Source organism: Tachysurus vachellii, chromosome 2 (genome assembly GCF_030014155.1).
Source record: "Tachysurus vachellii isolate PV-2020 chromosome 2, HZAU_Pvac_v1, whole genome shotgun sequence".
Taxonomy (NCBI): Eukaryota; Metazoa; Chordata; class Actinopteri; order Siluriformes; family Bagridae; genus Tachysurus; species Tachysurus vachellii.
The window spans coordinates 23157441-23170409 of NC_083461.1; the positions used below are offsets into that span (position 1 = coordinate 23157441).

The 12969-nt window shown below is 39.6% G+C and overlaps 1 protein-coding gene across 1 annotated transcript in view; it reads left to right on the forward strand.

The window, feature by feature from the left end:
• wnk4a (WNK lysine deficient protein kinase 4a) overlaps positions 1-12969 on the forward strand; it is a 41017-nt gene that overhangs the window by 15386 nt on the left and 12662 nt on the right. The window contains exons 2-10 of the mRNA XM_060863866.1: positions 2201-2373; positions 2471-2691; positions 2831-2988; positions 5853-5941; positions 6400-6619; positions 8869-9238; positions 10016-10176; positions 10286-10359; positions 11371-11506. Coding sequence (XP_060719849.1) covers positions 2201-2373; positions 2471-2691; positions 2831-2988; positions 5853-5941; positions 6400-6619; positions 8869-9238; positions 10016-10176; positions 10286-10359; positions 11371-11506 — 1602 coding nt within the window. The remainder of the gene's footprint in view (positions 1-2200; positions 2374-2470; positions 2692-2830; positions 2989-5852; positions 5942-6399; positions 6620-8868; positions 9239-10015; positions 10177-10285; positions 10360-11370; positions 11507-12969) is intronic.

Below are 12969 nucleotides of genomic sequence, written 5' to 3' on the forward strand. Positions count from 1 at the left end.
GCAGTGCAGCCGGTAATATAGTCCCATAACAACACACTAGTGCAGTGACTCCATCTCTCCAGTACAGACTCCATCTCTCATCACGCATATACATACCCAGGTGATCTACTCTGCAATATGGAGTCACTACGATATCCCATGATGCCTATTCCTACACATATTCCTACTGACCTGACTACTGTTCAGTCACCTTGACTCAATCACACTCCACAGTATATACTGTAAGGTCTCTCAGTCCACTCACTCAATATACGCTCTGTGTTTTCATCCCAGTCGATACTAAGCCTTGTATTGTGTCATCGTAGGGTCATCCATTACCTGAGCAAAGATTTTGTCATATCTACATTACAGCACAGTGAAATTCTTTCTTCACATATCCCAACTGTGGAGGTTGGGGTCAGAGCACAGGGTCAGACATGCAAGCACTCTTGGAGCAGAGAGGGTTAAGGGCCTTGCTCAAGGGCCCACTGGTGAAAGCTTATCACTGCTGGGGGTTGAACCCTGATCCTCCAATCAACAACCCAGAGCCTTAACCGCTAGAGCCTTAACCGCTTGAGCCACCACTGCTCCAAAAGATAACACACCTGGAAGGAGGGACGCTGTAGCTGTTTCACTATTGACATTTGGTTGCTCTCATACGAGTGGCTTTAGGCTCTCTCCTGCTGATTGCACAAGACTCCATCATTAGTTTGGTTGTTCATGAGTTGTACATACATGCACATTTTTTATTCCCCCACAAACTCCTTGAATGCAGGATTCATGGTGCTTGCTCTGGCCTCATGGGAAGCCTTTTCCACCAACCTGCCATGGGCCAAGAGGCCCTGAGCTAAATCAAGCCTTTCATAACTCACCTAAGCACAAAACAGCTTTTGTTGCCTAGTAATTCATGCATGCACAGTTCTTAGAGGTTTCCTGGGATTCCTCGATTTGGATCAAGCTCTTAACGAGGGATAGCACAATTCACACGATTATGTAACTCATTTACATCGAAGCTGCCATGCGGGTCTTTACCTGCTTTTAGCCGGATTTAGTCCGAATTAACTCTCCTTTGAAAACCATGAGCCAAGACAAATACTGAGTCATAGATTATTGTAGGATGTTGTAGGAAATCTTAAAAGCTTTAATAATAACAAATGTACCATGTTCCATATAAGAGCATAATTTTTTTTCCTGTCATGTAAATACACTCGGTGCATTATAATCTGCTTAATAATCGTCTCCAGACTCATCTTGAAGCAGTGGTGTGATGATGAGTAAGAGGAGAGAAAATAATTGTGAGTTCCAAGACTTTCTCAGTGCTTCGACGTATTAGGTTTGGGATTGAGCGCTGAATTTGAGCAATTTATCATTTCACCGAACGTCTCAACAGCTTGAAGCTATCACGGACTGATGCTAATCATTAGTTGGTAACTTGAAAAGTTTAGCTACAGGTCCTACATTTAATAAAGAACACATTAATAATGTGTCAGGTTGTGTTTTGAAAGGATTTCATCCTAGACAGTTATCCCAATCAAAGCACTAACTAAACACGTCCTTCCTTAATTCGGCAGTTAAAAAAACTCATTATCATACGAAATCATACAGAAGCTCACAGATGCTTACTCTGAGTTGTTGTTGCTGTGATTGACAGGAGAGAGAGAGAGCGTCCCAACTCATTCGCACTGTCTGAGTCTGAGTCTCATTGTTCCCAGTGCTGCTTGTAACATTGGTCTGATTTCAGACTTCTGTCGAACCCTGGTGCAGTTGCGTATCTTACATCACAAATGCACACGAAGAACACGACCATATGGACTCATCATATATATTTTTTATTATTATTCTTTTTTATTTAGTAGGGACCTGGTAGACTAGTGGTTAAAGTGTTAGCCTACTTATCGGAAGGCTGTGGGTTCAAATACCGGGTCCACCAAGCCTCGAGCAAGACCTTTAACATTCCGTTTGTATAAAATTGTCCAAAAAGCACATTTTCATGTAATACTTGTAGCCGATGCTTGAAGTTTAGATGCTGATCTGGATGTTGACACTACGTGTTCCCAGAATAGAGGAATTCCGGATGCAGTCCACCTACTGAAATGTAAGAGGAAAGAATAAACCCGCAGACACAGTAACCTGAGCTCAGGATGGACTCATGGATGCTGGGCTGTGAAGCTGTGCTGTAATGCTGCTTTACTCATAATGTGTTTGTTCTTTACTCCCTCAGACAAGGAAACTGACCAAAGTGGAGCGGCAGCGCTTCAGTGAGGAGGTGGAGATGCTGAAGAACCTGCAGCATCCAAACATTGTTCGCTTTTACGACTCCTGGAAGTCCACAGTGAAAGGACACAAGTGTGTACTTCTAGTCACAGAACTGATGACCTCTGGCACCCTCAAAACGTGAGACTGATTCTAAAAATCTGAGTTAATAATGTCACTAGAGACCAATTCTCTTATTTTTTTGTCTCTATTTTTTCTATTTCGTCTCACTCTACAGGTACCTGAAACGCTTTAAGGAAATGAAGCCTAAGCTTCTTCAGCGCTGGAGCCGTCAGATACTAAAAGGACTCCACTTCCTGCACACTCGAGCTCCTCCCATCATCCACCGAGACCTGAAATGCGACAACATCTTCATCACGGGTCCCACAGGCAGCGTGAAAATCGGTGATCTCGGACTCGCTACGCTCAAAAGGGCTTCGTTTGCTAAGAGCGTAATCGGTAAGCTGAACATATTGAAGATATGATACTGCTCATATATTTGAAGTTTGGTGTAAACAGTGTGGATCTTCACCACTAGGCCACATATGGGCCCAAAGGTTTTTGTAGTATAAACGTCTGAATGCTCTTTTTTTTCCAGGAACACCAGAGTTTATGGCGCCGGAGATGTATGAGGAGAAATACGACGAAGCTGTTGATGTCTACGCATTTGGGATGTGCATCTTAGAGATGACTACGTCTGAATACCCGTACTCAGAATGCCAAAATGCGGCACAAATCTACCGCAAAGTAACAAGTGTAAGTGTAATCATGTTTTTTGTTTCCTTTCAAAAACAGTGGCAACAGTTTGGATTCTATTTTTTGCTCCTTTTATTGTTACCCCTTTTATTGTTGATGTTGTGTGCCCTGTGTGGCCCAGCGTGAACGACCTTTACATAAGTGCCATATGCACATCCATCTGGAAATCTTTATCTAGACCAATGACGTGAGGCCCCATGTATCGCTGCAAGATCCAAACTTTAACCCAGCCTGGAAAAGAACAGTAAACATTCCACTATATGTCCCTCTTCTTTCTTTCTTTTTTTTTTCTTCTGTCCTCATTGCCTCTCATTTCCTTGAAAACTGTCCAAGGATTGACCTTGAGCACAGATTTAATTCTTGTGTTTGGAGTCGATTAGATCTGCTGTGGACTCTGGAATGTCCCCTGCAATGATCCCATCGTTACATTGGTGGTTTTGAAAACACGCTGCAGGCGACCTTTTGGATTATGTAACTATTAAAAAAAAATAAATAAAGATTCACAAACTCATCTGTCACCAAACAACCTGTCTGTATGTGATAAACTAAAACACAATTAACAGCATTTTTCTAATTTTAAGTGTTATTGCCTTGCAAATTTAATAAGGGCCTATTATAGCAAACTCTAAAGCCATATTTAAAATGATCTTATTACTAATTTACGTAGTTCCTTGACTATGTTTCCTAGGTGGATGTCATGTTATATACCCTACACCAGTTCTTCTGCCTCAGTTCTCCAGTCATTGCATTTAAAAAAACGTCAGCTTTAATTTGAGGCTACTAAATCAACTGGACTAACTGGAATGTCTAGCAGACATTCTGTGCATTAGTGACTGTTTCCTTTTAAATCCAATCTCTTACTGGACCAAAAGAACAAACAAACATTGTTTCGTTTGTGTAATCCTTACAGCCTGCACATTTAGCTGTGTTGGAAAGTTGGAAAAGTTACAGCACACATAAACGAATCGTCTCATATTACGCCATGTGCCGAAACAGAAGTGGGACGTCAGCTTCCCCCAACATAGAGATCTTTCTGATACTTAACATCTGAATGCACGTGTCTGCAGCAAGGCTCTGGTTTAGAAAACAAAGCACTTGAAAGTGTGGAACAACAAATCCAGGTCGTAGTAATGTGGAGACGGTACCAGCAGCCTGCAGTGATCCGTGAATACAGGGTTTCACGAAAGTGCGAGCTCTGCAGAGGCACCACAAACATCACGGGGCCATAGGGAAAGGGTGTTAGGTGATGGCTTATCAACAGTGCTCCTTTAAGCCGAGAAGCAGGAGAACTGCATCACTGCATGTCTTCAAGGCAGAACCTCGTGGGACAACACGTAGAACAAATTCAATATTATAATGACTACAATTTATAGGGTGGTGTTAATCACACTTATTCCATGGTGCTGTTGAATGCTTCACTGTGATTGTTCAGAAGGTGTTAATGAGTCAGAAGGTTAATTAATTTTCCATAACAGCGGGTCTGTAGTGCAGCTGGACAAGAAATTTCAGGTTGATATTAATTAGCATTTGCTTTAATACTTTTTCTTTTCTACGTTAAATTGTGTGTTAATGTTAAAATGGTGGGATTTGCTTTTAGCTGAAGTTTTTGCTTTAATATGACATTATGGGTCTTATGACAATGCTAACATGGTAGATGTAGTATTATCTGTATAGTATTCATACTGCATACATATACTGATCAGTACGTACTGTATCAACAGCCGAGCAAAAAGGACCCATAACAACACCATTACATAAGTGTTAGAGAGAAGCCCAGCAGTTTTTGTGCTTTGCGGTTCCATTACGATATGTGAACTGTTATATTTATCCCCACTGACACATTAAGTCTAGTGGTTTACTGATACACGTTTTCCATGCCTGATGCAGATACCAGTGTCTAGAAAACATTTTGGAGTCTGATCTAACACAAATTTAATTGAGACATACAGAAAATTGATAAAAACTATTTACTTTAATACTTTATAATTGAGTGGGAATTTTTGATATAGGATATGACAAATATTCATATAATCTATAATCTTCAACTTTTAGCAACCTCCAGCTTTCCCACACTCACAGTCACCAGACTTTGCTATGCACCAATTTTCTCATTATATATGTTCGTTTCTTATCCTTTATATGCCTCTTGGGCTCAGTTGCTCATTAGGAGGTATACACTGTGTTTTTTTGGTCCGTGACGTTACTAAGCCGTTTACTGTAATTCTGCAGTTTTTCCGGTTTTTGACTTCACTAATCTTTCCCGACTTCTGATCCAGTTAAACTCTGATATTCCTCTTTTGCCCTGTTGATCTTTGCCTGTATTTTTTACTGTGCTTTTGCCTGTTTACTATCCCTCATACTTTTACCCTATACTAAATTTTTCTTTATTAAAGCCAGCACTTGAGTAACATATTCCCAAATACCAATCACTAATCACTATTATTCCCCAGAAAACAATGTCTAATCACAATTATTCCCAAAGACCAATTACTAATCACCATTTTTCCAAAAACCCATCACTGAGTACAATATTCCCAAAAACCAGTCATTAATCCCCATTATTCCCAAAGACCAATCACTAATCACTATTATTTCCAAAGACCCATTACTGAGTACCATACTCCCAAAGACCAATGATAAGCATTCTTTTTAGCCAGAATAAGAGGAAGACTTCTCTTTTCCGCTCTATGGCATGAAAAATCTAGCTTGTCACATATCAGCCGAACAAGAAGATTTGTTGACAGTGCTAATAATAAAAATGGATGATATATCATGCTTGGTGATATATCGGTCGACCGCTTCTTATTTCAGATTATTGATCTGTTTTCTTTAAACATTTAATGTATGCTTCTGTTGTTTTTCAGGGCATGAAACCAGACAGCTTCTACAAAGTGAAAGTCCCTGAACTGAAAGAGATAATAGAAGGATGTATACGTACGAACAAAGATGAACGGTAAACTCATGATTTTAAACACTGCCTTCTATAGGTTTGAATTCTAGTTAAAAATCATTTTCATGCCATATTTTTTAATACTTGGAAGGTGAATGATAATAGTGTTTGCTCTATACTATGAGAGACATTTCTTGATCCAAGCTAATCACTAAGTAATGAGGTTAGTTTAAAATATGGATTGTCATTGTACAGTATAATTAGCACGATTCATTTGCTTACGTTTGCTGCATCCAGCATTTCCATTGAAGATAATTATCTTTGTGTCGTACAAAAGAGCTATAATTAAATTTCCCATATAATTTTTCCACTTTAATTAAATCCTTGTTATTTTGCAGCATGTCTAGTGTTCAGCTCCAAACAGCCCCTCCTTTGTCTAGGACAATAGCCCTCTTCAGACAAATAGCTTTTTTAATGAAATAAAAGAATGTCTATCTATTCCGATTCATCTTCATGGGTAGATACACCATTCAGGACCTGCTGGAGCATGTATTCTTCCAGGAGCACAATGGTGTGCACGTTGAGCTGGCAGAAGAGGATCATATGGAGAAGTCCAGCCTGAAGCTCTGGCTGCGCATGGATGGCACCAAGAAGCTCCATGGCAAGTACAAGGACAACAATGCCATCGAATTCCTGTTCGAGCTCTACAAGGATGTGCCTGAAGAAGTGGCACAGGAGATGGTGAGTGAATGCAGGATTCATAGATGATCATCAAATTGAAACATTCGAGCAACAGAGTCAGGGATGCGTGATCTTGCATTTTTAAGAATGTTTGGTTAAAAACACACAAAGAAGAAATTCATGCCTGGAAATTGTTTTGTTTGCTTTATTTAAGAAAAAAGAATAGTGACATATCTACACCACAGCTTCATGACTTGAGAGAGCAGGTTCAGATGACTCAACACTAGTCCGTAAAGCCTGACCGAGTTACACTTTTTTGCATGGGGTGTAGTGGTTAGGATGTTGGGCTACTGTTTGGAAGGTTGTGTGTTCAAATCCCACCACTGCAACGCAAATGTATTTCCCAACGACCAATCAATGATCTCCATTCTTCCTAATAACCAATCACTGAACTCCCTTTTTCCTAAATTACAATCACTGATCAGTATTCTTCCCAAAGTCCAATCATTAATCATCATTATTCTTATAGACCAATCACTGATCACCTTTATTCGCAAAGATCATTGATCAGCAGTCTTCCCAAAGACCAATCACTAATCACCATTATTCCCAAAGACCAATCAATGATAAGCATTTTTCACAAAAAGACCAATCACTGATCACCATTATTTCCAAAGACCTATCAATGATAAACATTCTTCTTATGTCCAGTCACTGATCACCATTATTTCTAAAGACCAATAACTTATCAACAATTTTCCTAACAACTAATCACTGATTGGCATTGTTGCCAATGATCAATCACCGATCAAGATAATATTAAAAAGTAATTAAAGCCAGTTATTACTTTTGTAACTGTTCATGTCTATTTCGACCACCAACGAACACCTGTCACATTTTCCAATATTCCTGACCTCTTGAAACATTTTTAATCTATTTTCTCATTTATCTCTGCGTTGAAGTCAAATTTCTGAACTTCTGAGCATGCAGGAGAGATTTCCTCACCTAATGCATGTCCTATTTTGATAGCTCTTTGGAGAGCTGGTCTGCTTGGCTGTGGAAGACAGCATTGTTATAACCATTTAATCATTTAAAGGCTCGTATTTTTCTCAGACTTAGATACTTGAAATAAATAGGATATTTATAATATTTATACTGATATCTGGAAGCTATATCGGCGACCCTGTGCATACTGTATGTTATATATTGAGTTTTTATGGTCAAAGATGTTCCCCTTAGTAGGGTAACTACCATGAACAGTGTTTAGAGCAGAGACACAAAGCCATCTATAGCCATGCAGTGTCCCTGGCAGCATAACAGCATTCAAGGACAAATCCCTGCAACTTATTCATCACCTCAGTAATACGAGCTACAGGACGCAGGTGGAAGATGAGGTGTGCTGTAAAACAAACCCCTTCGACAGTTCTCTTATCCGGAGGATTTAAAAAGAACCGGACTTTCTGTTAAATAAGTCAGATTTCCACAATAATTCTTTTCTCTCACCGCACACTTTTCATCAGGAACAAATTTACTGATCGGATCTGGGTTATCAGGTTAATCTGGCTGGCTGAGATGATGATGATAGACAGCCCGGAACATGTCATTTAGATTACTCAGGAGGAAACGCAATCAAAAGTTGAACACGTGATAAACTCAGTATGTTAGTGATTATTCCTCTACACACTTTCAGACTTACCTCAACCATAATCTCAACCTCAATTCAACCTATTTCTTCATACATGGGTATTGTCCATGCCGGAGTATAGACGCTAATTAGGTCATAATAAATGGTAATGGCAAGTTCACTGGATTTATGTTACAGAAAGTCTGTAGTTATGTCTGAGGTGCGAATAGTGATGGTACTTTTTATTAATCCTTAATGAGAATGCTAAGCTTTGTATTTATTTAATAAGTCACTACGAAATTTAAAGACATAAGGGTAACGAACGCTTATTTTGTGGCTTGTTTTGCTCTTCAGCTTGATTGAGAATAGGAGTCTTTTTATCACATTTACATTACAGCACAGTGAAAATTTTTCCTCGCATGTCCCAACTTTTGGAGGTTTCAGTCAATGCACAGGGTCAGCCATGATACAACACCCCTAGAGCAGTGAGGGTTAAGGTCCTTGCTCAAGGGCCCAACAGTGGCAGCTTAGCAAAGCTGGGGCTTGAACCCTGATCTTCCAATCAACAACCCAGAGCCTTAACACTTGTGCCATCTCTCATATTTTATATTTGATGTTTGTATTCTGTAATATTTGTTCAGTTAAACACACATGCAGCACTTTCATTGTTTTTCTTTGTTCTCAGGTGGTGCTGGGGTTTGTGTGCGAGGCCGACTACAAACTGGTTGCCAAGGCGATGCGGGACAGAGTGACAGCCATCAAACGGCAACACGAGAGGCAGCGTCGGTTGCGAGAGGAGGAGAAGAAGAAGCAGGAGGAGACCATTGAGGAAGAACCTGAGTCGCCTTTGCCTAAGCCTATTGGCCAACTGATGGATAGCCCCGCCTCTTCCCCTGTGCAAATCCCGCCAACTCTGCCTATTCATGACCCTCCCGCTGTTTCTCCGGTTATTTCCCCTGATTATGGAAGCAGTGGGTTTTTTTTACAAGAGCCAGAAGAACCAGAGGCTGACCAGCACTTTCTCATCCGCCACACCAGCTATTCATCAATCACATGTGAGCATGCTGAGTTAGCATTCAGACTTATGTTAATTTTATATAATGTTCACAAATGAGCAATCTAACATCTAAGTCAGTCTGGGAAGATTCTAAAGGCAAACAGAAATCTAGTCCTAATATAATTTAACACCCCACAAAATCAGATCACCAAATAAGAAGAGACACTATAACAAGAATTGTAGTAAGTAGAACCAATCTGCTGGAGTGAATCATTGATTATTTGGCAACCTTTTCAATGAGCCGAAGAGACGAAATGACTTTAGCTGATGTCATGAATATGCAACAGCTCTCACATCTTACATCACACTTCAGTAGTACAGTTAATCCTGAAAGTGTAAAATTTCTTGCTGTGTCCTTCATGGATTGTTAAGTCCAACAGCTTGAATGCTAGGAAAAGCTACGGTATTGGTCGACTAGCCTCACCTCATTAACTAAGTTTTATTGTTAGTACATCTGTGCTGCTGGAAAGGGCTTTGAATTACAAGGTCGTAGGCTTGACAGGGATTAGCTCAATTATTCACTCCCACAAGGCTTTGCGTCTGTTTAAACAGCTTTTCTTTCTTATTTAATCAGCATTCTGAATAGGTGTTTTTCAGATCTCAAAACTACCGGTGAGGTAGTTCAATGGTTCAATCTCTGAGAAACATTTAGCTGCTTTGGTGTTGCTTTAGTAGCCGTCCGATGCCAAAATTTCAGCTGTGGGTTTGAGCAAGCACAGGATTCTTATTTTTTTCCTTAGAAATATAATGGGGTTTTTTGTGCTCTTCTCTCCAGCTGATTGTGAGACAGACGGGTATCTCAGTCCTTCTGGCTTACAGGAAGGACTCGATGCTGCACTACACATTTGCAGCCCATCGACCCCACCCTCGAATTTGGCCATGCCCCCTGTCACACCTACCTCGACACCACCCATGCCACTTCTCCGCTTTCCCTCTGTGAGAAAACTGCAGCTACTTAGTTTCTTGGTCATTTTAAATTAAATCGTTACCACAGTGGATGAAAGGTGCCGATGTCTAAAACCTTTCTCTCGTCTTCTCTTTCCAGAGCATTGCTGTGTGTAATAATGTCGATAAAAAAGTATCAGAGCCTCCCAGTCCTTTCTCCTCATCTGTGGACAGGTAAATACTTGCTGTGTGTGTCCTGTAGCTGTGTCTGTCCAAACACACATACACACACACATCACACTCGCTGTTTCTTCTCATTCAAAGCGGTTTTGAGGTTTGTGTTTAGACATATTGAGAGCATGCTTGCAGAGTCTGGGAAAATAACAGCTTTGCTGTCCATAAGGGGTGCATGATTTGTGTGCATGCATGCAACTGTGTGTGTGTGGGCTTGTTTGAGTCAGTGGGTTTGCAAGGAACACACATTGTCCTCCGGGCTTCATCTTCCCTTCTCATCTTTCAAAACAGAGCAAACTCAGTAAACTCAGTTTCAAACTCAGTAAACACTGCCCTCGAGACGGACACAGCTCAGGCCTCAGCCCTCAGCCGTGTACCTCAGTGGGCTGAGATATTTTTTAAAGTGCTCCCTTTGCCAAGCAGTAGGCCTCTCGTAAATGTTTCTAAGCGTGGTATGAGGGCAATGACTTGGCAGCTTCTAGTATGTTAAAAGACGTACGAGACACAATTAGCTTTCAAAACAACCTTTGTATATACTCCTAATCCTTAAGAGCTGCAAACTGGGTAAATCATGTTAATTCAACGGTTCAAACAACAATCAGTCTGATCTTACTAGTGGGAGGATTTTTTTACAGAGAGATCGAGAGAGAGAACTGTAGCTTTCTTAAAAGTGAGCTATTAATATTACTCAAGGACGTATTGAATGTTTACAGATTTATCAGATTTAGTTATAGCCTACTCCCGGTCTTGTAGACCTCTCGCCTGTAGTGTAGGAGAAGAACCAATCAGAGAAGTCTGAAGCCTTCCACACCTCCACCAGCATCAAAAACTCCATTTAGTACATACACAGCCATTTTCTATGCGCTTCTGTCCCCGTGGGGAAAAATCCTCTACTGCTTCTGAACAATAATCACCCAGTTTAAGAACTCACACATAAATCCGACTGTCCCAAGTTTATATCATTAAAAGTTTTTTAAAAATGCTGTCATAGTCATGTCGAAATCTTTACAGCTACGCATCAGACGTGACCTCGGGTCTGAGCGATGGCTACGAGGGCCAATCAGAGAGGGGCAGCAAGACGGCTGCCCGACGGTCGGTGGCGAAACTGTTCAAGAGAAGGTCTCGGTCCCGTCTGCGCATTACAGGGGTATGTTCTCGTTCTTCTCTCCATTTATGTGTTTGTTTCAAACTTTTCAAACTTTTAAAAACTATTCAAGCTAACAGCATACCAGGAAAAAAAAATCCCTAACAGATATCTAAAATAACTAAAAACTAATTTTTGGGAGATTTCTTAGTTTAGAAAATTTTCTTAGAAAATTACAAAAAGTCTATATACTATATAGTCTATTATACAAATATATACAAAAGTCTTAGAAATTTCTTACAAATTTAGGTTTCAGAAACAGTTTTTTTTTGTTCTAGTAAACACCTAGAAATCTTATTGGCTAAATTTTAAATCTTAAATTTTATTGGCTGCCAGATTATTTTACAAGAGGTTTCACACCATGTTTTTAAAGACCTCAGGTGAAATTCTCTAAAATAGCAAGAATAGAAAAGACAGAACTTCCACACAAGTCTGACCTACTGATGTTCAAGCTCAGAATGTGGTTCTGTTTTTCGGATTTTCTTTTAATATCTTTTAATGAGGAGCTTCAACAGACATATTTTTTTCCTTCAGCTAATTAATACTGTGCTAAATCCAGTAGTTAGTTTGTGCTGGAATAGGATCTGATACCTCGGGAAACTTTACATGGCTTAGGCACTTCTACAGCTTGGAATGAATAAGGATCTGATACCTCGGGAAACTTTACATGGCTTAGGCACTTCTACAACTTGGAATGAATAAATGAATGAAGATTGAATGAATGAATGAATGAATGAATAAATAAACAAACAAACAAATAGATACATAAATAAATAAATAGAAGATGAATAGAAATAAAAATAATAAAAAAACACCAACAACAACAACAACAACAACAACAACAACAATAATAATAATAATAATAATAATAATAATAATAATAATCTATAATAATAATAAATAAATAAATAAATAAATTTTGGTGTATTGTGTCTTTTGTAATTTGGATTATTATCCACAAAAGTCTTCTTATCTTATCCTAACCTCGACCTCATTTTTAAACCATTTAAAACATTTTTAACTCTTTTATTTTTCCCCTTAAAGTCCTTTCCTTGTAGGTATCAGCTAAATGTCCCCACATGGTAAAAATCTGATAGTCCTATCCACGTATCCACGTAGAAGACAAAAAGTAAGACGTGTGCTATTGTGTGATGCTCGCAGCCTGGATGATCACTGACCCAGTCCTCAGTCACATCATGCTTTTCCCAGTGATATATTATTAAAATTCAGTGTGGGCTCGTTTAGCCACAGAGCCGCTCTTGCTGAAGTGTTTTATTAGGCGACTTCCTGTTTGCCCTCACGGATGCAGAGGGACGTCTTAAATCACTCTCAGCTGTGTAAAACCTTCCAGTGATTTTTAATTACTGGCAAAATAAACATGGTTGGTTCTTGATGTTTTATTTTTTATCACCATGTTCTGCTTGATTTGATGTTAAAACCTAGAACCTTCAACTCACTGAGTCGTA